Genomic DNA, 24,692 nt, shown 5'->3' with positions numbered 1-24,692 from the left:
GTTTTTATCTTGACTTTCTTTGATACTGAACAATGGTTTGAAAGTGTAAGGCAAATAAACCTTTTCCTCTCCAAATTGCTTTCCATGCTGTTTCATCACAGCAATAGTGACCCTAAGTAACCAAGGCATTCCATGAAACAGAATCCTAGGTTTTGGATCTACTCCACGCTTCAAAATTCTCTTGTCCTATATGGCCCAGCTTCCTAGAGACCAGTGTTTAACATTTCACTGAAAACTGCTCTGCAGATTAATTCAACATAATGGTTTGATATAATGTCCATATCGGCCAAACATGAAGTGCCCTGGGCTTGAGGACTTCCTCAGCCCCTATTAGGATGAAAGTAAGCAGCCCTAGGTGTACCTGGCCACGGGTACTTCTTTTCCTTGAAGTTTATCATAAACACTGGGCAGGATGTCTCTTACCTGATAACTGTGTCTTGCTAATTCATTTTCAGTTGATGGGCATGGGTTATTTTGCATTTTGATGAATACATTCAATATGAGGTCCACATATATTCAATATGGAGTCAAGAAAATGTCCTTACATGCCCCAATTTCATTAAAAACAAAACAAAACAAAATATTGCCTCCTCTAAAGCCCTCTTAGAAGCTCTGCAGCTGCCCAAGTCTCTGATTCTTTCCATCTTCTCCCTGAAGGGTCTCTCTACAAGTTTCAGGTATACATGGTGAGAAGGAAAGTCCACTCCCACCCTAGAACTGGGCAGGAGGGATATGTCCCCCAGATATGACAATGATGACTATATCCTCAATACTCCAACCCATCTGACCATGCTCATCTATCACAGGCTCTCAGAGGATCCTGCAGCGCTACCCCTCAGCTACCCATCCTGAAGATACCCTCCTGTCACCTGGCCGCTGGGCTCCTGTTGGATCATTGATGCCCCAGCTTTACCGGTCACTGCAGTTCAGCTGCAGACTTTTTTTTTTTTCCTTTAAGTATGTGTGTGATTTATTTCCAGCCCACCCAGGGATTTACAGACATAAACACTACAAGGAGTGTAACGTCCACCCATTATTTAGCCTGCATCTCGGAGTCTGCCGTATGCTAAGGTCATAACAGAGCTCCTTGACTCCTGGTCCACTCTATCAACACTCCTACACTTACTGCCAGTTCAAAAGTAGTTCTGACTTTGCATCACACCAAGGACTAGAAAAAACTTTTTCCACTTTTTAGAATTTTTACATTTATTCACTTACATTTTAACCCATTGGATCCAAGTGCTACTCATATTTGCACAGGTATGGGGCCACCCACCTGTCCGTGACCAGGATCTTAAAGCAAAGTGACTCTAGATCCTTCAGCAGGCACCGATTATCAATAAATAGCCCCTCAGCTATGGGTAGGGCCTTGACAGCCACTCACCCCAAACTATTTTTAAAAAAGATTTGAAAGAACAGAAACTTCCAAACTCTAAGGTGTTTTGATCGACAAAGAGAACAACACTTCATTGTAAACATTAAGCAAATAGTGTTTGTGAAACCACGATGCTTCTCTAGACTGGTTTACCTCTGACTCCTAGAAATGCCATTTCACAGTGGATTTTGATTAACTGCCCCTCCGTCCCATAGCTACAGGAGAAGCCCACCTTCTCCCCGAGGGGCACTTTGGCCATGGCGCTCTCTCCCCACTCTGTCACTCTGGTCATGACTTGTGCTACCTGCTTCTGCTCCTCCATCAAAGCTCTCCCGCCTGCTGGCTCATTTCCACCACAGCATTTTCAGAAACTAAAATTATTTATCTTAAAACAGATAGTGGAGGATGGAAGTGGGAGCAGAGACTAACAGACAAGGTGAAGGTCTTCTCAGGGGCTGCAGCGGTGACCCAGGGGAATGCCAGACAAGGGACCTGAGTCACATTTCAGAGGTGAGACTTAAATGGCATTTTCCATCTTGGAGAATATGCATATTTTAATAGCTTCTGACTCAGAGCTGACAGCAAAGGTAACACTTTAAACAAAGTGACAGGCTGGGGAGATAGATATTTTCCAGCGGGAGAATCTCCGGGCAGTCAGCTCACTGATATGATATAGTTGCTTGTCTGTCCTGACAATTTCAAAATTCCAAGCCAAGATACAGGGTGGACAGGGTGGGCGGACAGAGGAGAGCAAAGACTGCACCCATCTAAAACCCAGTACTGGAGCTGCACCTGCAGTCCACACACAGGGATAAGCAGGCACATGCTTAAGGACGAGTGTTACCAGCATTGTGACATCATTTGAGCAGCCATCAGCAGCAACAAGGCTGCAACACACTTGACCTCCCCGCAGACTGGCCGAGCTGCAGCTGTGAAAACTTCCCATTGCAAAGAGCTAATTAGTCAGTATGCATGTGACACAGCTTAGAGATGGTAACTAGGCCCCCACCGCCATCCGTGGTGCCCGGGCATGAGTCCCAGAGAGACACAGAAGTAGTGGAGGAACAGTGAGAGCCTGAAGTAGGAAGCAGAAGTCTGATTCTGGGCCCAGTGCTTCTGCTCATGACTGGTAGCTGACGCAGACCCCTGGGACTCAGCACCCCACAGGCCACTCTTCTGCATCCTAGAGTTACAGAGAATAGCTACAAGGTAAGGGAGAGATAAGAGGTCAAAACCCATACTGCAGAACTAATGTGAGGGTTACAAAGAAAGCTGACAGTCACGCTCCGTGCTGCATGCTGCCCGGTGGGATGGACCCTCAGACACACAGACCTACTCCACACACTTACAGCTTGCTCTATACCCCTGAACAATGTCCACGCAGTGCCCTGGTGCTATGCTCCAATCCTGTTTGTGTCAAGCAAAAAGGTCTCAAGATGCTCCTGAGGCTCAGTTGAGATTCACTCACTAGTTTGGAAACTTACATGTGGGTTCCTGCTCCTCTATCAGAGCTTCAAATGTTGATTGTCCTCAGGGCTAGATCTGAGTGGTAACTTCCTCATTCCCAACACTCTCCCTACTAGACAGCATCAATTCCCAAGGTTGGGTACAACGGTGGTTTGAATATGAACGGTCCCCACAGACTCATCTGTTTGAATGCTTGGCCCGTAGGGAGTAGAACTATTAAGAGATATAGCCTTGTTGGAGGAAGCATGTCACTGTGAGGGCATTCCTTAAGGTCTCCTACGCTCAAGCTATGCCCAGTCTCCTTCTGCCGCCTAGATCAAAGTGTAGAACACTCAGCTCCTTCTCCAGCACCATGTCTGCCTGCACACTGCCATGCTTCCCACCATGATGATAATAGACTAAACCTCTGAAGCTGTAAGCCAGACACAATTAAATGTTTTCCTTTATAAGAGTTGCCATGGTCATGGGGTCTCTTCACAGCAATAAAACCCTAACTCCCTGAATTACACTCTACTCTTCAGCTATGAGCCACCTCTTCTTGCATGATGGGAGTAGGGAATCTAGAATGACTCCCAAATAAATCCCTTATTTTTCTTCTTTCCTCAAGAACCTCTCTTCCTCCTCCTCCTCCTCATTTGCGTAGTCTCAGCAGACAGAATCTCCACCTGCCCAGTTCCCCAAGTCAGGAACACAGCCTGCACCCAACTCTTAACAGCACGGGGGCTGAAGTTATGGTTTCCAGGTTCACAGTATCTCCGTCAATCAGCCATGTGCCTTAGGAGAGATGGGTAATTTCTCTATGGTTCTACTGCCAGCTCTATAAAACTGTGACTGTGTCCTAATGTTGATTAAATAGCACTCATCCATCACTTAGGAGAGCAGGGGCCTTCCCTCTCATTATCATGCATATCAACATTGTGGGGAAATATTTTTGAAGTATATTAATATGCTTTTCTCCTCCACATTTCTTTTATATGACATTCTCCTTTTTCAACTCATGGCATTAATCTGTCTCAGAAGATGGAAAATTTTTATAGTAGGAAGACAAAGATGAATGAAAAGTGACACAAAGTTCAGTCTTTGATGACCAAAATAAAACGCTTTGGTCCCTAGCATGACTGTCTTGAAATTCTGCCAGCTGCTGTAGAGATGGGATGTTTCAATGTCTATTAATTTCTACTTAGTGACCGTGAGCCAATTCTGCAGATTCCATAAATATCATGGCCGGAGAGAGTTCAGACCCATGGCATGATATGGGTCCTACTGGCTCCAGGGAGCCAGAAGGAAGCAGAAACAAAGAAACAGTTGTTCCCTGTTAGAGCCTTTACCCCAACTTCTCAGATTTAGAACAGGTTTAGGTGGGTCCCATGAGACAGACTTAAAAAGGCAATCCTGGAGGGAAGGGCTGGATTTGACTTTGATACCCTCTGTTTGTTCATAACAGCAAACCAAGGCCATGGAAGGCAGTGCACAATGAACCCATGGGATGGGATGGAAGATATCAGGGGTAAAAATGTCCTCTGCCAAAGGGACACCATTAAACAATGTATTCCTTCTCAAGAGCAAGCGACTGCGCTAGTCCTCTGACTCTAAGAGGGCATCTCCACTCTGCCCTATAAAAATCCATGTTGACAACTAAGCACCAGGACAGTAAAGCTCGCCATCATTAGTTCATCACTCGTCAGATCAGCTCTCCAGCAGAAAAAGCACTGAATGGACACAAAGCCTGTACTACAGTGAGGACACAGCTACTTAGCTATGTTGTGTGACAGGCCCATAGCATACTCTACAGCTGTGCTTTGCCAACCAGCACTACAGGGTGACTAGGGTCTCGAGACAAAAGTGTATTTGGGTTGGCTGATAAGCAACCACTGTACCTACCTAGTGACACAGTTCCTAAATATCCAGATTCCAGGAGAATCAAACAGAGCCACCATTCTCCACTCCAGTCAGAGTAAATCTGGAATTGTACTTCAAATATGAAAGCAGTGGAGTATAGGATAGTTAGAAAAAGCTGGATCATACACCCAGTAAAGTCTGTCAGAATGGTAAGCTGTCACATGACAGATGGTAGTGGGACCAGGAGGAGCTCAGTCTGGGGAAGACAAGACGAAATGGTCACTTCCAGCTGCTCTATCAAGGGCAGATACTGGGTGGGAGTGAGGAATGGGGACACAGATGCCTGCCCACCTCTGAGTGCTTCCAAAGAGTGGAGCAGCAGATCCAGGGAAAGCTACAAGTTTCCACCATTCTGAAGCATGAAAATGCTGAAGAAGAAACCTTTTGTCCCAGATGGTGTGACTTCAAAAGCCTTTCTCTGTCAGGAAGAGACACACGCCTCACACTCTGTGAACCATACCAACACATGCGCTACAAGGTAAAATATTAGAGCATCTATAACTGTAAGAAAGTAAAATGAACTATACTGTGAAAATGACAACCCCACACAAATGCGAAGAAAAATCTGCTGAGGACTGCTGAGCTAGAGTTTGTATGTGTTGGGTAGTTATGAGGGATCAATATGGGAATGACACTCTGGGAGCCCAGAGGCCCAGTGGGGAAGCAGAACAAACCCGAGTGAGCATCAATCCTGAGTACCCCAAATGAAAAGCACTCCCCCACACCCATGTCAGCTAAATGTAAGGAGAGAGCTGCTTGCTTCACACTTGCATCAGCAGGCCTTCAGTGATCTCTCAGGAACACTAGCTATTCTTAGCCAGTAAAGGCCAGGAATCAGAAAAGTGATTGGGTGTTCAGATTTCCTCCTCCTCCCTCTTTGCTACTCAGTTCAAGGCATAATGTAAAAAAAAAAAAAAAAAAAAAAAAAAAAAAAAAAATTCTAAGCATTCTTGGTGTTTGCTCTTGTAAAGAAAGTTAATTCCCTTTTTAACTAAAAAAAGAACATCATTTTTATACTGAATCATTGATCATGAGGCTTTTTATTCTTTGGTTCTGGGATAGTGGAGGACAAGCAAATTAATTTCTGTCATCTTTCGGCTGCAGGTGTTGCTCCTTGGGCCTCCAGCGTCACTGAGCTCTCACGGTGGGAGCCAGACAGATGTAGTGGGAGCATTTGTTGTTTTAAGCTCGCCCGCTGAGGTTTCAGAGGACACACGCATGGACAGCCCCGTGGCCACCTTTCACTCTTCCTACCCCATTGCTCATTCACAGAGGACTCTTACTTCTCAAGTCTGAGCTTCGAGGAATGATTGGGCAATTTCAGCACACTTCTCAACCCTGCCACAAGCAGCATCTGCTGATGACCGCACCCTGCTTCTGCTGAATTGCGACCTTGGGATGAAGCTTGGATTTCAGTCGTTTAAAATCTTCCTAGGGGATTCTCTGGTGAAGACAGGGCTGAGAACGACTTCAAGAGGTGGGGCAGCTGCTAAAATTGGAGGATCAACCATTTATCTGGTTTTCAAAATATGAGACCTTTTTTATTATTATTATTAAAACGTGCCTTTGGATCATTACTTCCCAGTAAGGTGTCAAAAGCAACTCAGCCAAGCATGAAGGATGGGGAGACAATCAAAACCCACCACAGAAAGTCTATGAACACCAGCTCTGAACATCCTGAACCACAGAAGCAAATTCATTCCAGAAGCTTCCTAACACTAGTCCAAAAATTTGGCACCTTTTCAAAATCACCAAAAGAGCTTTTCTAAAAGTGCAGAAGACTTTTCCCTGCAAGATTCTTGAGTTCTGTGAAAGACCCTGCATTGTAATCTTAATGTAGAACTGTTAAGAACTGCTTAATCTGTCCTCAGCAAGTCAAACCCAGTCATGTCCTGGGGCATAATTCTATCAATACAAAAGAATGACTTTCCCCAACACTTCCATAGGACCCCCAGGGCTCCACCCCACCCCAAGCTTGGCTGCTGGGTGGAGCTCTTGTCTGCAAGCATCACAGAGCATCATTATTGTATCAGGAGCTAGCTCTCTGCGGTGGGGTGGGTCTCAGGTTGGGCATTTCCTCAATCTCTGTTCCCTCTTTATCCTGGCACTTTTGTAGGGAGGTAATTTTTGGGTCAAAGGCTTTGTCTGTGGGTTGTTGCTGTTCTTCTCTGTCCACTAGTCCTGCCTGGCTAGGAGGTGGTCACTTCAGTCTCACACACACACACACACACACACACACACACACACACACACACACCCATTAGGAGTCTCAGCTGGAGTCACACCCATATCTTCCCAGGAACCTACCCGGCCACAGACCTCCAGCTTGCCAAAGAGCTCCCCCCCCAGTTTCCCTTCTTGTTCCCATCCCTCTCACCTCCCACCCCCATTCTCCCCACATCTGAGCCCCACCCTTGTGTCCCTCTCCATTCCATCTTCTGCCCAGTTCCCTCTCTTCATTCACTCTGCTGTCTATTCTATTTCCCCTTCTGAGTGGACATGGAAGGAAGAGGAATCTCACAAGAAGCCCAGACCCATGGGGGCTTACAGAGACAGAGACATCAGCTAAGGAGCATGCGTGGTCTGGACCTGGGCCTCCTGCACATAAGTGGCTGATGGGCGGCTTGTCTTTGTGTGGGTTGCCTGGTGAGGTTGGGGGTAGGTGTGGGTGCTGGTTCTAACATGGACTCTATTGCCTGCTTTTGGATCACTTCCCTTTGCCAGTGCTTCCTTGCCTGGCCTTAGGGAATGAGGACATGCTCAGTCCTGATGTGACTTGATGTGCTGGGAAGGTTGGTATGAAGGGAAGGGCTCTCCCCTTTTCTTGGGGGTAGGGAGAGAGGAAAGGGGGAGAAAGAGGAGGGGGACTGGAAGAAGAGGAGGAAGGGGGCACCCCTGGGATGTAGAATACATATATACATACATGCATGCATGCACACATACATACATGAAAAAGGCCATGAATTTGAGAGACAATTGGGGGATAAAGGAGTGACTGAAAGGAGAAAAAGGTTGGTGGGCATGTAATTATATTTAAACTCAAAAAAATTAAAATTAATTTTATTTAAACTTAAAAAATTTAAAAAGAACAACTTTCCCAAAGCCTCTTCTTACCTTAATCCTAACACTTGTTAATGCCCAAATGTAACTGAAGATCTACACAACACCTTAATGCTCCCTGACTCAGACTGGAAAGGGGACACTCATAGAGGGACAATGGCTATGTGTTCTTACTCATATCCCCTTTGAAGGGAAGCATTACATGGAGTCAAGCATCTTTGTCCCACCATCCAGGAGGCATAATAAAGACCACAGCAGGTGGCTAAGGGGCAGTTTTCCCATTTGGGACATGAATACAGATGCTACATGTGTCGCCTGTTAACTTCAGCCCGAAAACTGTAGTCACCTCCTGCTTTACAGCATGTACGCTCCAGTGAGGAAAACCGTGAGCATGTCCATCCCCAAATACATCACTCTCTATGTCATCACATTATTACACATTTATAAAGATACAGAGGATATTTCAAAATTTAAAAGGACATGGAAGAAAAAATTTAATATATTCTTCACACATAATTAATTGAATCATTTTTAAAAATCTAATGTACTTGAGCAGTCTGAGGATCACTGCTCTGTCAACTGCAGCCCACTCATCCTGGCCGCTTGTGAACAGCTGTTCTCGGGCCTCCACCTCAGGTACTCGGGCATCGGCTCTCTCAACACGGCATGAAAAGCACTGGCTACAGGGCGACTGGACAACTATGTGGTTCCTGCGATATAAGCGATGGCGTCCCTTGGCTCAGTCTTAAGATCTGCTCACCCAAAGGGTGTATTGCCCACACCCGGACACTAGAGCAGGGATGCCTGGGCACCCACAGTCAGGGGTTTCTCAGCTTATTCAACTGAAATTTGTTGCTGTTTTATGTACGAAAACAAACACATTTAAGCATAGTGCTGTGCTCCCCTAGATGATGAAAATTGTAATCACAGAGCCAATTCTGGTGGAATACACCCATAATATCAGCATCAAGGAGAACTGAAGCAACTCTACCACCTTCGGCAACATAGAGGCCAGCCTGGTTTACAAAGAGTGTCTAAAAACAAAAACAAAAGCAAAACCCTTGAAAAGTATAGCAATTTCTTCTGAATTAGAATGTTCCATCCTGCGAAGAGGCTGCTTACAACCCAAGAACAAAGCAAACTCACAAGTCTCTTGAAGTTTCTGAAACTTACAAGATTTATAGGTTATGTAAAAAGTAATAATTGCTGGAGTGAGAAGACTCTCAAAGACACAAAAAAGAGGCCCCGGGGAAGTGTCTTTCGTGATCTGTCATCCATGCTGGGGTGGGATCTTTGGAGGTGGAGCTGCCCTTGACGCCTGGACTGTTCATGATCCTGTAAGCAACCTCTCACCCACATTCCTAGAAGCGCTCCAATGAACTTGCTATTTCACTAAAGTAAGCTCAGGTGAAATGATTTCTTTGGTCCGCTACTGATGCCTTATCTGAGAGGAACAGATGTTTGTTCAAATCTCCCCCGGCATCGATCATGTAATTCCTAATTTTGAATTCTCTTCACCTCTTTTAGGACACTGTGCTATCACGTCACACATCACACATTACTGTCAGCAGCAACACTTTCACCGCTACGCCTCATATTCAATGACCTCCCAATGCTTAGTCACACTAAGAACTTATATTAACCTGTTTAATTCTAAGTCTCATAAGATAGACATTTTATTGACAAAGATGCACCAGTGTCTACAGTGAGGTGAATCTGTCAACCTTGCCTCTCACCTCACATCCTGGACCCTCTGCAACACACACAAAGCATTGCCCTGATCTGAGAAACCAGACATTACTCCTGTCCTTGGGACCCTGGCTTTGGCCAGCTTGCTTCATCATCTGTCTTTGCTTCAGGCATATCAGCACACTCAGTTCGCAACTGCTCTGTCTTCTGGGATATAAAGGTGAAAACACGTAGTGGAGAAAGAGAGAAAGAGTGGTTAATATGGCATGAAAGGCATTACTATGATATAAATAGAAATGCCATTCCATCCTGTAAGACTTCAGATTCTATTAGCTGTTTTCACCGAAAAACATTTCTGACACCTTGAAAAACGAAATCTTACTTACATGTCACCACCACTATTAATTTCAGAGAAGCACAGAGGGCGACAAGCTCGACTTTGGCACTAGGAAAAGGCTATGTAATGAGAACGGTATGGAACAAATTCAAGAGCTCCAGGGCCCACCTCTGTGGAGCCCAGCCCAACACAGGGCTCAGTTACTCCTCACATCTGAACTCTTTGTGACTTACAGGAGCTTGAGAAGGCACACAAATGTGTGTGTACACACACACTGATACACACACACACTCACACACTTGTGCTGCGCTCAACAGGGCAGCTGAAAAGCAAGAACCTGCCCAGGTGGAGATGGTGGTGCTGACTTGGGTCTGTGCTGCTCGAGATAACCCAGAGCACAAACGGGCATGCTAGCCAATGACCCAGAGCACACACAGGCACACACGGGCATGCTAGCCAATGACCCAGAGCACACACGGGCACACACGGGCACACACGGGCACACACGGGCACACTGGCCAATGCACAGACACCAGCAGGACTTTGAATTGCTTTCCGTTCCTAACTCACATCTTGTTCTAATGGATTAAATGAATGGCATTTGGAGCCAGACCAGCAACTAACTAGCTGGTCTCTCCATTTAATGGGAACTCATTAAGATTAACACATTCTTGTGTGCGTGTGTGGTGTCTGAGACTGAATCCAGGGCCTTGTGTATGCAGGTGACTGTTCTCACTGAGTGAAATCCCAAGCCCTTGTTCTCAACTGACAAAGAACCTAAAACAGAACACTCAAATCAGCACATGTTCCAAGCTAGGAAGGTCACGTTTGTTGCAAAGATCAGAATGTAGAAAAGACGCACTCAAGGAATGATAGAAATTTCAGAGGTGGAATATACTGGGGAATCCTGATCAGCACATAGATAGACAGCCAGACAGCCAGATAGATAGGTAGGTAGGGTAGGTAGGTAGGTAGGTAGGTAGGTAGGTAGGTAGATAGATAGATAGATAGATAGATAGATAGATAGATAGATAGATAGATAGATAGATAGATATAAAAGTGATGGCACAAGCTCAGGGAACAAGGACAACAAATCTTAAGGTGGTTAGAATTTACAGTCACAGAAAGTGGGTCTATGGTAGATTTTATCTCAAACTTTTGGGAGTAAAGCAAATGTTATATTGAATGTGGTGATGGTTACATGACTTGCATACAGAATATGCCAAACTAGATGCTCAGTATATCTACTTGCATTTTACATGGACATAAGAGCCAATCATTGAAGACTGAAGTTGTGACACCTGCAGTCCTTGAGCATGGACACAGTTGATAGGGGATCCATGTTTACATATTATAAGCTTGCTGAAAGACCACACAAAGAGATTGCCTAAAGTAAACATGCTGTGTCTTCTTTCCCAGAGATTTGTTGTAGAAAGAAACTTCATCCCACTCAGAAAACCACACCTAATGCACAGATGAAAGAAAGGGGTGCATCTGAGGGACGAGATGGTTACACAACACCCAGAGGTCCTTGCTGGACACGCTGTCTGGCATTCTTATGCCACGAAGTCACGGCTGCAGGTACTTTTCTAACATGCTATAATGCTCCAGATAAAATAAACACTATTAGTGAAGCCCCTCGTAAGTGTGTGATTGGGATTTGGGATTTTACAACAGAAAGGAGGTTCTTACAAACGTGTCATGTTAAAGAATTGTTACATCCTCTTCGTGTGTGTGTGTGTGTGTGTGTGTGTGTGTGTGATCAGTACACAGAACAACACTCAGGACATGCTTTTAAAATCACACACAATGTCAAAAGTGTAAATGAAGAGCTTCCCTGGGTCTACCATCTGGAGGTCCTCCTGCACCATGTCCTGGTGCAGCTAGGAGTCACACTTACATCACATGCAAAGACAGAAAGGCAAACGAAACTCCATGAGAAGATCAGCATCAACCAGTCAGGTTTCATGTTACTATGCCATCCAGCCCATCTGTGCTGCCCACTTATGAAGCCTCGGGTATTTCCTCATTCATATACAACAGTCAGTGATGCGATCCATCACCTTTAATGTATAGGCCACAGAGACTATGATAGCTGTCAATGGCTCCTCTAACTTCATTTGGATTTGATCATCTCAAAGGCAGGAACAGTGTTCTCCTTAAAAGAGGATGGCTTTGAGCCATGGGAAGGCAGGGAGACAGGAGTGTCCTTCAACAGTGCCTGGGGAGGGACAAAATCACTAGGATGGAAGCCTAGATCCATGTGCATACAAGTGCCTCACAGAGAAACCAAACTTGCCCCTGCCTTGGTCCACCAGGGATGCTCTCACACTGCTGAGAGAAGATGAAGGCTCCATCAGGAAGCACTTTATACCCCAGACTTCCAGGAACCACAACAAAGAAGTTACTAAAGACTAAAAAAAAAAAAAAAAAAAAAAAAAAAGCAACATATTATTCAATGTAAAAGTTGATCTCAAAGCAAGCTATGAAATCTGGCTTACAGATAAATATGTCCATTGTCCTTTTTTTCTCTTCCTCAAACCACTTTAAGTTCTACCAAATCTGTGGCTAACAGAGATACTGGCACATCCCTAGTCTATCCTCATGTACAGAGTATTCAACCTCAATGACTACAAACATGTCAGTTCTGTTATTTCCATCCCAGAGACGGAGAATGACCCTCCTTTCTTACCCATTAGGCCCTCACTGCGCAGAGAGGAGTCAAGGTGCCAACTTTTGATGGTCCCTGAAAACAGAGATGTCTCCATCTCCACTGATACCATCATCCTGAAAAGCCCTGCTTCCTGGTCACCAAATGGGGCTACCTTTAGCTTTTTATTGTGGGCACTTTCTCAAATGCACACCCATTTTTGCTGGGTTCTTCTGGAAGGCTTTCCCATTCTCTACCAACTCTTGCATTGTGGGGCCCCAAGGTAGGCAAGGGGTTTCCTCTCAAGAGCCTGATGAGGACCTTGAACTAGAACACAACACAGGCTTTCACTTTCCTGGACTCTATCTCCAGGAAGGTGATGGTCTGGGCAAAAGGGGGTGTTTCAGTCAATGTCAGGTGCCACAGGTGCACACAGCTTCACTCCCCACCCTTGCGTTCCAGGCAGTGGCAATTTCATCCTTCATTATTAGTCTCGCCTTTGCAGCATTGAGCAGACAGATGGGGAATGTGGGTGCTCAATTACCTTGGCTACCTGAGCAAACAGGCTTGTTTCACAGTGTTCCTATTCATTTTCAGGAAAGCAACTCAGAAAAACATAAACTGCTTTTAAAAAGAATCAGACCCAGAAACATGGCCACTCCCACCATGAGGCTGGGAAATACACCAAACTAAACTCAGTGCAGAATCTGAGGTATATCTGAACCCCTGCGGGGGAAGATCCTCCTCAACACCCTCAGTGTGGCCTTGGGGACACAAGCCTCTGGGAGCAGCCAGTGGGCACCTGGGGAGATGACATGCTTCTTGGTTAACATAGGAGGCTTTGAGCAAACCCACTTGGTTTTGAGTCCATCTCCACCCATCTGACTGAAAGACCCTGGAGCATTGTCCTGAGTCCTGACCAGTGTCACAGGGGAAATGGATCTTATGTGACACTATGATAAACAAATACATCAACGTGTCAGTTATCTTTATACAATATTGAGCAACAATCATATGTATTGGGGTTAAGCGTGAGTGACCCAGGAAACACTGAACCATGGCCTCACACTTAGTTCTCTGCTGTCTGTTTCTTCTGCATTGGTGGGGAGGCGACTATGACAGAACACGTTATTTCTACAACAAATTAATCTTCTCATGAGAAAGCTTTCTTATCCTTGGGAATGGCATAGCAGCAGAAAAGGAAAAGATGATTATGAAACAAGACCCGCCAGGGAGAAGCTGCTCTCCTGAGCCGAGCGGCATGTTCTTACCCAGTCAACTAAAGCATCCCCACTGCTCTAGGCCAGCGTTGCACAAACAGTGCTACACAGAACATTGGTCCCCTGAGATGCTCTCTGAAAGCAGTTTTGTGCCTAAATATGATGTGTAAACCCAGCAAAATGCAGCCCACCTGGTGGAGACTCAGAATGCATACACAAAGGCTCTGAGAAGCTTCACTGTGGAGAGGTTCACCATTCCCCACACACATGCGACCGCCTCTGCACTTATACAGAACACCTTGCTTATTCCAGAGGCCAAAGACCTCCACAGTCCTATCTGCCCAGCCTCCCCTCTCTGTGACTCACAACTCCCTGTGGACCACCGTGAAGGTCAAACCTGCCTTTGACCTGTCCCTGACTGCGTTTGTTCTTTGTGGCTTTAATACAACAGACATCTTGAAGTCATTTAACACTCTGCACTCAACCTGGTGTTCTACTGCGTTTTGTTTGTCCTGACCACACTGCCTGGCCTGTTCAAGTTTAACCTGCCTCTGACAGAATACTGTAACCAACCTTACATGCCTTGGGTTGTCCATAAAATCATCTTTTACAAACCTAAGTTAATGCCTAACTTAAAATTATGTACACCTCCATGGCCTTAACCCAGGTTTTTGTTGGTGTGTGTGTGAGCGCGTGCGTGCGTGCGTGTGTGCGTGTGTGTGTGTGTGTGAATGTGTTTGTGTGTGGCAATCATTTGCTAAAAGCAACCAACAGGTTGAAGGCAACCTTAAAACAAAACAACTCTCCCATACATGTTGTAAATAGGTGTTTGTAGTTTGATAATTTGTACAGTTTGGGGTGTTATTCTGGGTTAGCTGGGGTCAGTAAAGCAGCCTCCCTTGTAAGGCTCTGTTATATTTCTGTCTCATTTCTTTCCCATATTATGTTTTCTATGCTGTTCAGCAAACACAGAGCAAATCCCTTTGTTAAGGAAAAGTGTGCACACAGAGACACAGAACAAACACAGGCAACAGAGAGAGACAGAACAGACACATGTAACAAACAGATTACAGAGAGGCCAGTACCACAAACTCCAGACAGAAAACATGAGAAGGAAGAGAAGAATTAAAATCAGGACTTTCTCTCAGCCAAACTATTCTGAGAGGAACTGTCTTTATTCCTTAATGCAAAATCATTGTAAAACCTTCAATTGATATGTAGCAACTTCTGGAATTCCTAAGTGTCATTGGCTCAGTCAAAGACATCCATCAAGGAGCCAGGTGAGAGATGTGTCTCTCTGGGTGCCTGCTGTTTGAACTCTATGTCTCTTAGATAGTCCAGCACCCTGAAACTCCAACCTTCTGTTTGACAACCATAAAGAGTCATCCATCTGAAGAGGACAGACCTTCATCATCCTCATGCAAAACAAGTGCTTTCTTCTCAAGCGTAAGGCCTTGGTTAATCCCCAGGCCCCTCTCAACTGCTACACACAGGTACTGACCCATACAGGGCTGTGTGTTGGCTGACACACAACACACACCATTCTCCCCATACCAACTGATAAGAGGTTTGTATCAATAAGCAGGCAAGCAGGGAGTCTCTGGATCAAGCCCTGGAAGATGAATCTGGAGCATGGTCTTTGCCTTGTCACATTGGATAGAGAAAAGGTGGCAGTCGCCACATTTTGGACACACAGTTACAACTTGTTGTTCATTAGACTTCTTAGCTCTCTGATCATTTAGAATGAGTGATGATAGTTGCTTTCTCTAATGAAGGAGATTTTATATGCTGATCTGCACGATAGGAATATTATAAATTATAAAAGTCCTCCCTGGTGTAAGATTTAATTGGGCTAAAATTTATACTCTGAAATTCACTAAAGCAAACACCCCTTAAAATAGGATTCTTCTACAAAAAGCTCTCACTTCTTGAAAGTACATCTAACAACTGAAAAGGGTTAGACTAACTTTGTAACCTGTATGTCTTCTAAAGCCTATAGTTTTGAGTTTTAGGTTCAGGTTGAGCTAAAGCCTCTTAGTACCTTTCCAGAGAATGGAAAAATGTGACACTATCTATGAGGACAGATAGAAAAAAAAAAGGCAAGCAAGCAATGACCTTCACTCAGCAAAAAGAAAAACTCCTGTCTTTGAGATAGCATTTCTTAGCAACAAACCTAGACTTCTTCTGAGTAGCTTTTGACCTCCAGCCAACAGCCCGCAGCCCCTAATCTTCAAGGATGAGCTAACCACCCCCACCTTCAATTGCAGCTGCAGCCACACTTGGCAGGACTGGCCAAGCTTGAACACCTAAGACTAACCAATTATCTTACTTTATAGCTTCCTCATCCAATCCTAAATTGCCAAGACTGCAACTTCAAATCTCTCGCAATTTTTCTTTTAAAAACCTAAAGGCCTTTGTCTCCCGGTGCCACTCTTTGCTGACCGGCAGGGGTGACCCCATTGCGCAATGGTTAATAAGCCTCTTGCTTTTGCAACAAGTCTTGGTCTGGGGGAGTTTCTGGGAAGGGCGCGATCTTGAACTCCTGAGCTGTGAGATCCCAGGTCTTACATAACCAAAGGCCTTTATGATGCTGGGTCTCTACGAAGACATTCTCACTGCGGCAAGAAATATCAGCCTGCAGGGATTCCAGCACCATAGAACTAACTGGGAAATGCTTTTCCCCAGGCTCTGAGAAAACCATCTTCTTTTCCTTGTGACTGGATAGTTTTAGAGCATCAGGAAACCCATCCTCTGCTGCCAGATACATAGCTAGTATTCAGAACACACACACATACACATACATACACATACACACACAGAGAGGGGGGGGCAGGGACAGACAAAGAGAGACAAAGAGGGCAGACACAGAGACAGAGAGAGCTGTTCAAGCACGCAAACAGAACTCTACTTCCAGGCTAAAAACTGAAAAGCACTAAATGAAGCTGTTCTAAATACATTAAATACACACAGTTCTGATTTCCCGTCACAATGCTTGCTCCCTCAAAAAGTTGTCAAGGAGTCCTTGTTTCTTCAAGAGTCTTCAGTGAGAGGATGTGGGTTGGACTGCATTAAATGAGTGGTGATGCCATGAAATGGTGCTATTATAGCAGCAAGGGAGAAACGAAAGCAAAGAAGTAGTCAGGAACAGGAGATAAAGTCAGGGGATTATTCCACTGCTCAAAACCCGAAGTAAATCTAAGCGAGCACTATTCTCCAGGTACACATGAATAAGCATGAACAAGAGAACTGAGGTAGCAGGAACCTGGGGGCCTTCATTTCCAAGAGGCTGCTTGAGCCCCAGTCTCACCATGCTGTGAGCAACATCCATCAGGCAGAGTAGACACTCCCCTTCATGCCCCTTTCTCGGGGAACTCCTGAGCTGAGATGCTCCTCACCTGGCCATCTGCTTGTAGGCTTCTTCTGCCACAGCAAAGATGTGGGGGTCCATGTCACCCATATTTTGGCCACTGTAGGCGTAGATGACATCCTGTCCATAGATTGGCAGCTGCTCATATGGATTAATGGCAACAAGCACAATACCTGTGAACAGATAAGACATCAGCCTACAGCACACAGCTGAAGAACAGGAGGCCAAGAGGGAGTCTAACCCTCTCAACTACATAAAGAGTTGTCTTTGAGTGTCTATGCTAGGCCCTTGTGGTGAAAAGAATGACTAGGACACAGTTCCGGCCTCAGGCTGTCCCACAGGATCACCAGAGACACACCGACACTCACAAGCACCCAGTGGCTGAGTTCATCAAATAGACCCAAAGTGTTGCAGATGAGAGAGGAGGGTTAATGTAAAACTCCACCTAAGAATTAAAATCCTTCGTTTATATAGAAACTATATAAGCTTGTGGACCACACAATTTACCTGTCTTAAAGTCTGATTCTGACTTCACTGGGGCTGTGCACACTGGGTACTTGTTTGATTTCTGTGCCTCTCTTGCCTGTGCAAGAGTGGAGATAACAAACACTGGGACCTGAGATAACCTCAAGACAACACCGCCGCTGCCAGAGAGAAGGAAGCCCAGAGCAGTGCCCTGCAGGGAAGCCTCTGTGGCTCCTCTCTCTCTCAGATCATGCCCCACAGCCCTGCACCTGCACCTCCCAACATCTGCTCTGCAGCGGATTCACATGTGCTGACTGAGCGAGGAGGGAACCCTGTCAGGCTTTAAACATCTTTCATGAATAGGTGAGGCAAGTTGATAGCAGAATGTACAAAAGGAAAAAGAGCAAATTCTATCTTCAAGACATGATAGCAACGTCTTTTTCCCCCTCTATGAGACAACATTTCAGATATCCAAAGATCCACAAACTAAGGCACAAAAATAAATGATTTCTAGTCATCTTGAAAAGAGGAAGAGGGACCCTGCCAAGATGAGAAGTTTCTATGTTGTGTTCCTTCCTGGAGGTCCAGCAGGAAGAGACACACATGTACCTCTTTCAATAGGGGTTTGAAAATGAAAGTCAGAACCCTAGGAAATCCCACTGAAGCCAGTCACTTGGAGAACACTGTAAGGAGCAGCCACCCATGTTCTCGTTTTCAGAGAGCTCAACTGAACTCACAGGACACTCACTTGACATTTTAATCTCATATCCTGAGGGTCACCTATTTTTCTCAAAACACCCTGAGCCTCTCCAGAGCAGAGAGGAACATTTCCATAATTACTCCAATTTCTAGGTGGCAGTGGGCTCTGTTGGGAGCCAACAGGGCACTGGAACAGCTGAGGGACCTCTGATCTGTACAGACACTAAGGTGACTCCAGGGGGCATTCCTTGAGACCAGAAAGCTGATGAATATTTAGCCCCTTCTCCTAAAAAAGGGACGATTTACAACAACAGCTTCTTACTGAAAAGAGATTTTTCTGGAGTTTCTGATAGTTGATATTCCTTCTAAATCAACAGCCATTCCTAGATGGGGTGAAGGAGCTTTTGCAAACCATTCCCTCTCAGCTCTAAAACCTAGCAAAGCAGCTCACCTAGGCCTGCCTGCTAAGGAGTCAACCCCAAAGGCCAAGTGCAAATAAAAGCAGAAAATCCCTGGCCCTGAGCCCTCACACAAGTCACAGTAAAGCCAAGATCTTCATGACAATAGCTGCAAACATCCCACCCCACCCACAGTCTGTTCTCTGGGCCCTCACTGCTTTCCATGGACAACTAACTGCCAGAAGGTTCAGTTCTTAACACTTTACCAAACAATATTCAGGGGCAGAGAGAGAGAGAGAGAGACTGAAATTTGGGCTATGCACACAGAAATTTCAGGACTTTTTGTCGTAACCATTTGTCATTGATTTTGCACATTACTTGAACACAGTCTTCAAGCATCACATTTTTACCTCAGCAATGAGAACACCAGCAAGGAAGGCAGCCCTTTCAAGTAGAAGGGGCAAGCCAAATTCATGTGGTGGGCATGCTTCAGTGATGAGGGCATGCTTCGGGGTCAGGGTGCTATGACAGGCTTGCTCCTCTACCAACTGCAAGCAAGAGCCTAAACCAACTTCCCCAGCAGCTGTGGCCATCTCAGCTGTGGCTACTGTTAGCAACAGGCATCCCACTGACTATAAACCTCAGTGGGTCTCTGTGAAAAGTTCATACGAATGAGAGCAGAGCCATGACTCTTAATGTTTGAGTTTCATAAGTGCAGGCTAAGAATGATCATCTCTCTCTCTATCTCTCTCTCTCTCAAACACACACACACACACACACACACACACACACACGCTCAGCAGATGCCCCCACTTACCACAATAGGTGTAGATGTGGTTGGATTCCAGGAAACGGACCTTTAAGTTATGCAGAACTGCGGGCTCATGGAGATGGCTGAGGGCAGTGAGGTCATTTTCTCCTACTAAGATATCCGGGTTCCGCAAGAATGGCACCTGGTTAGCTTGGACATCGATTGGGTATTCTCGAATCTAGTGAGAAGCAAGCAACAGACACAAAAGAGCACAGTTATGAGGAATTTTGCTCTTATTTGGTGTCCTATCTTTTTGGTTGGGACACTATCCTAGCAAAATCCTAAGACATAATGATGAGTAATGTTCTAAAGAAAGGCAAGGTGAATGCCGTACCTATGATTCCCAAAAGACAAAATGCCACGTAGAACTTTGTGTAATCCAGCATATCGAACAGAAAATACTGCTACAAGAACTGAGGGAGCACAACCAGATTTAAGCGTGGTCAGCTACTTAATAAAGATGACCCTGGGCTTCATCTTTAGTTGGGAGGACATCTTCTCCCCAACTAGCACACCTTGCTAGACTGGCTTCATCTACTGTAGGCATCTCTTTACAAGCTCTGCCTCTTTTGTTCGTTTTTTTTTTTAATTAAAAAATTTCCACACAATATATTCCAATCACATTTTTGTCCTCCTCCAGTTCCCACCAGAAACTTCCCACCTCCCTACCTACCCAACTTCATCATGCTCTTTCTCCCTAATTCTCCCAATAAACAAACACCAATAAAAAGAAAAACACTCAAAACAAATGAACAAAACCCCATTAAGCTAAAAACAACGCCCAAGGAAACAAAAGCCCACGAAAAACATCTGTGGAGTCTGCTTCGTGTTGGCCAACTGCTAACAAGCATGGGAGGTTGGTGTGCCCAGTGACATCCACTGAGGCACAGAGCTTCCCTTTACCAGTGGGTTTCAGTTACAAGCAGCTTCTTGGTTAGGGGTAGAGCCCATGTCCACTTCCCCTCTTGGTGCCTGGACCTACCTCGGGCATTTCCTTTCTAGCTCTGTCTGGCTACCTTTACACTCGTTCTTCATTCGGAGTATCTTGCTACTGATGCCTTGCCCTGTTTAAACAGCCTCAAGTCTCAAGCCCGACCATTTGCATAAACACCCCTTGTTCCACAGCCTATCTACAAGTTCTTCCAGGACAGTAATTTCTCTTTGACCTCACGTTCAGTGGGACTCTGAGCTGGGTCTGTGTAATCAGGGTGTTGGACTGTTTGTCCGAAGGTTAGATCTCAGAGGCAGGACATCAGGTTTGCTGTCTCCTGCGGCTGAGCATTTGAACTGATCGCTTAAAAAAAGTGTTTGGCAGAACACATGGATGTTGTGGATATAAACATGTTTTTATTTTGGTCCCAGGTGTGGAATGTGGGACTGGTTCAGAGGCTCCACAGCAGCAGACTGCCTCATGCGGGCTCTGAGAGGAGCTCTTTGCCAGCTGCAGATAGATTAAATCCGAGGACTCTAGGAAAGAGAATAAATGCCAAAGCCTACAGAGTGGAGAGAAGAGAAAGAACAAGGCTGTTCCTGCTTCCCCATTGTTGCTGTTAGTTGCTGTTGTGAGACAAGAAGTTGGAGATCTCCTGAAATGAAGAATGGACTGGCTCCGAGGAACCTAACTAAGCAGCTAAGAAAGAACTGCACCCCCCTATCCCACTAACCCTTTCTCTTTCCTACTGGTGTGGGGGTGTTGGAAGGGATTGGGATGGAGTAGGGGAAAAAGATATAAGAAACGGAAATAAAAGTTTTTTTTTTTTTGAAGTACAACACATGGACATACACAAATAATTTATTAAAGGCAATTCAGAGGTGGCATCTCTGAACACTTAAACAAGTGTTTAATTAAGTGTTAAGTTCCTTAAAAGGTTCTTCAGAACTAGCGGAGAAGCTTTGAAAGCTTTCTGAGCACAATTTGTTTCAGGAACTCTAAAGCGCAGCCTAGAAACTGGAAAAGTTTCAAAAACATTCAGCTAACTTTGATATACATGGCTTGTGGATTACATCAAGAATTACTAATCCAATGTCAGAGCTTCATCCATAAAGTCTCACCAACATGCCTACCAAAAGATGAGCCAAACAACAATGACACCAATGGACATGCCAAAGTGGACGGGGGTGTGGGGTGGGGGAACAGCCAGACCTAACTACAGGCAACTAAGGGATGCTGAGAGAGGGGAAATCGGCTTTTCCAGGAAAGAGCACACCAACTGGCTATCCAATACCAAGTGGTCAGCCCTAAAACTATGCCCACAAGCAATGTTATATGGACTAAAGAGGTTATGTTTAGGAATGTATGTGCATACATATATGCATTCATTAACAATTAATGGGAAAAAAGAGGCTATAAATTTGAAAGACAGCAAGGAGAGGTATATAGTAGCATTTGGAGGGAGGAAAGGGAAGGAGAAAATGATGTAATTATATAATAACCCCCAAAATTTTAAGAATTTAAAGAAAAATGTAATTAAGAAAAAATCAGGAAAATGAAACAAAGGCAATTTAGATCTATGTATGTACACATAGATACATACATACATTCTATACACCAAACCTCCAGTCTAAATTCATGCTTGTTTGAATGTGTTAAGTGCACATGCTTTGGAGTCTTTCTTATCCCCTCTTTCGTTTTTAAGACATTGTTTCATGGAGCCTAGGCTACCTTCTAATTTACTGTGTACATGAGTGTAGCCTAAAACTCCTGATCACCCTCTTGCTTCAGCCTTTCAAGCATGAGCATTATGGGTGTGTATCACTGTGTCCAGCTATAACAGCTCATCACATTTCAGTAAGATATACCAGTGTTCCACCATTTCCAAGATGAATCTTCTCTCATGGGACCTTGCCAGACAGCAAGAGACAATTACATACGAAACTGAAGGAAAAAAAAATCCAAAAATAAGTTAGTGGTATTGGTTACAGAAAATTGATAAGGAGTGAAATGCCTAGATGGCAAAAGAGAGGTAGGAACTGCAAACTCAGCGCTCCAGGCCACAGATTCTTCAGCTTACGGGTGTCCAGGGGGAGCAGGGAGGAGAGAATTAAGAATAGATTTTTTCCCATTGACAACAGGAACTTGAATTTAACATTACTATCAGAGTCCGATATTCACAGCTAATCTTGGCCTTGGAGGGATTCACCAAGTGTTTATTTGTAACCCTACAACACAACACACGAAGAAGCAGAGCCATGTACCGTACAGAACAAGCTGAGCTGCTCTTCACTGTGTGACAGAGCAGAGGCCACAACACGCTTAAAACAAAGGTGCTGCTTCCTTGCACTGGCAGTGTGGGGTGGGAGGAGGTTGAACAGGGTGGAAAACAGCTTTATTCTTTGCACGGTTATTTACATATTCAAAACAATGACAGTGCTAAGTCAATTTAAAGCACTCAGCAGCTGGGCATGTGCAGGATCACACCCTTTCACCCAGCACCAAACACACTTGGTTAGGCTGAGATGCATCACAGTGCAGGGAGAGCATGCCACTCTCTGCCAGGCTCATCCTTCCCTGCACCCACTCAGACTTGCAGAGGAAGCGCTCACTAAGGCTGCTGGGCACCTCATGCAAACTTGGAAAACAGCACAGTAAAAGAACAGAAGTGGGAAGCTTCCCGCCAGTAGAGGGCAGGAGTGGAGTAGTTTGCAAGAGAGGTGGGGAACAGGGAGGGGACCCGTTGTTTTTTTTTTTTTTTTTTTTTTTTTTTTTGCTGAGCTCTGCTCTGGTCAAAGCACAGAGAGGTTGCACTCATCAATCCAAGGTTAGCACCCACAAGATGCCCAGCATGGGCTAAAAGCAGACAGCAGGCTAGGCACCAGCACACAAGCCCGTCGTACTCATCTTGGCTCTAGGGAGAAAGAAAGACAGATGACACTATCCTTTTCTCCAGAGAAATCCCCCTCTTCTCACTGGCTGCAAACAGAACATCTTACACTATGCTAGCTGACACACGCCAGTGGAAAAAGCACCAAGACCGCACGATTCTCCTTAGAGGAAGTTCCCTGTGCAGCCTGAGACAGAAGGTAACACAGTGGCAGCTGGTGAAAAGTCTGAAAAGGTGTTCAATGGAGGCATCTCCAGTTTTGCCACACAGAAAAGGAACACAGTGACAAGCTCAAATGGCCCGGAACTGAAAAATGGACCACATGGCTACACTTACATCACACATTTTACTGGGAGACATAACAGAGCAAAAGTGGGAGGGGCGTTCAGATAAATGGTGGGAGAAGGCCATTGACAACAAAGCACACAGTCCTGCTATAATCCAGGGCTGGGATGCAGCTTTTCTAGCAGAAAATCTGACCTGCCTACTCTTCTCTTTGCTCCTGCACTAAAACCAACAGCATTTCACTCTGTGGGCTGGGAGGTTTGCCAGCGTGGTACCACAGTGTGGTACCTCAGCTTGAGGAAATGCTCCTCAAACATCCTGCATCCAAGCATGTAGCGTCTGTGCCCCTGCCTCCAGCAGAGCATCCAGTCTCTTGGGGGCAGCTTCAAGCCAGCCATGATCCATGGGCAAGAGAGAGACTCTGCTCAGAGCCTCTGCTCATCTCCAGCCCCAGGCTTTCTTCCAATTCCATAGTGACCAGTCTCATAGCCAGAGAGGGAGAGACAGGCCATGGGCAGCTGCCAGGATTTGTCGTGCAGGCCAAATCTGCATGCAGCCAGGGACACTGGCATCTGCTGTTTTAGCAACATGACAGCTCATTCCTCACTGCCTCCAGACAGCTTTTAAAAAACACCCACCCACTTGAAAAGACCAAGCGAAATGAAATGTTGGAGTAGAAGGCACTCCATTCAAGTGGGTGGACTAATTTCATTTTGTTTCGGGTGTGGGGCGGGAAGTTACTCAACATGGTAAACAGGACTCCATCTGTTGACAGTTTCATTTCTCCCCTCCAAACCAAGAGAGGACTAGCCAAGCCTGCCCGCCGGAAGGTGAAGGACACGCTAACCAACTCAAATTCACCTGTCCCACTGTCACACTCAAAGTGACACTCTTGAGTTCACACAGAACGGGTTGGTGAGCAGAGAATGTTCAGTCAACAGGTTGTTCAACCAACCATCTGTAGTGGTTGAATAAAATGCTTCCAAGAATGGGCAGCAGCAAGGCAGTTAGTAACTCACTAACAAAGGACACAATACGGGCGTCCCAGGCACCACAGTTCACCCGACACAGACCTCTGCCCACTCTACACCTGCTCTGCCTCCCATCTCTCTGTCTGTCTCAAGCCAATCCTTCATGCCGTCCTGTAGC

The 24,692-nt window shown here is 45.3% G+C and overlaps 1 protein-coding gene across 6 annotated transcripts in view; it reads right to left on the bottom strand.

The window, feature by feature from the left end:
- Positions 1–24,692, bottom strand: part of Myo5b (myosin VB) — a 298,441-nt gene that overhangs the window by 151,253 nt on the left and 122,496 nt on the right. For all 6 annotated transcript variants that reach the window (XM_055622523.1, XM_055622526.1, XM_055622525.1 and 3 more), the window contains exons 3-4: positions 19,444–19,615; positions 17,093–17,237 (exon numbers count right to left, since the gene is read on the bottom strand). In XM_055622523.1, coding sequence (XP_055478498.1) covers positions 17,093–17,237; positions 19,444–19,615 — 317 coding nt within the window. The remainder of the gene's footprint in view (positions 1–17,092; positions 17,238–19,443; positions 19,616–24,692) is intronic.

This window comes from Psammomys obesus, unplaced genomic scaffold (assembly GCF_907164565.1).
Source record: "Psammomys obesus unplaced genomic scaffold, mPsaObe1.curated_primary_1811, whole genome shotgun sequence".
NCBI lineage: Eukaryota > Metazoa > Chordata > Mammalia > Rodentia > Muridae > Psammomys > Psammomys obesus.
This window is presented reverse-complemented; position numbering and strand designations above follow the sequence as displayed.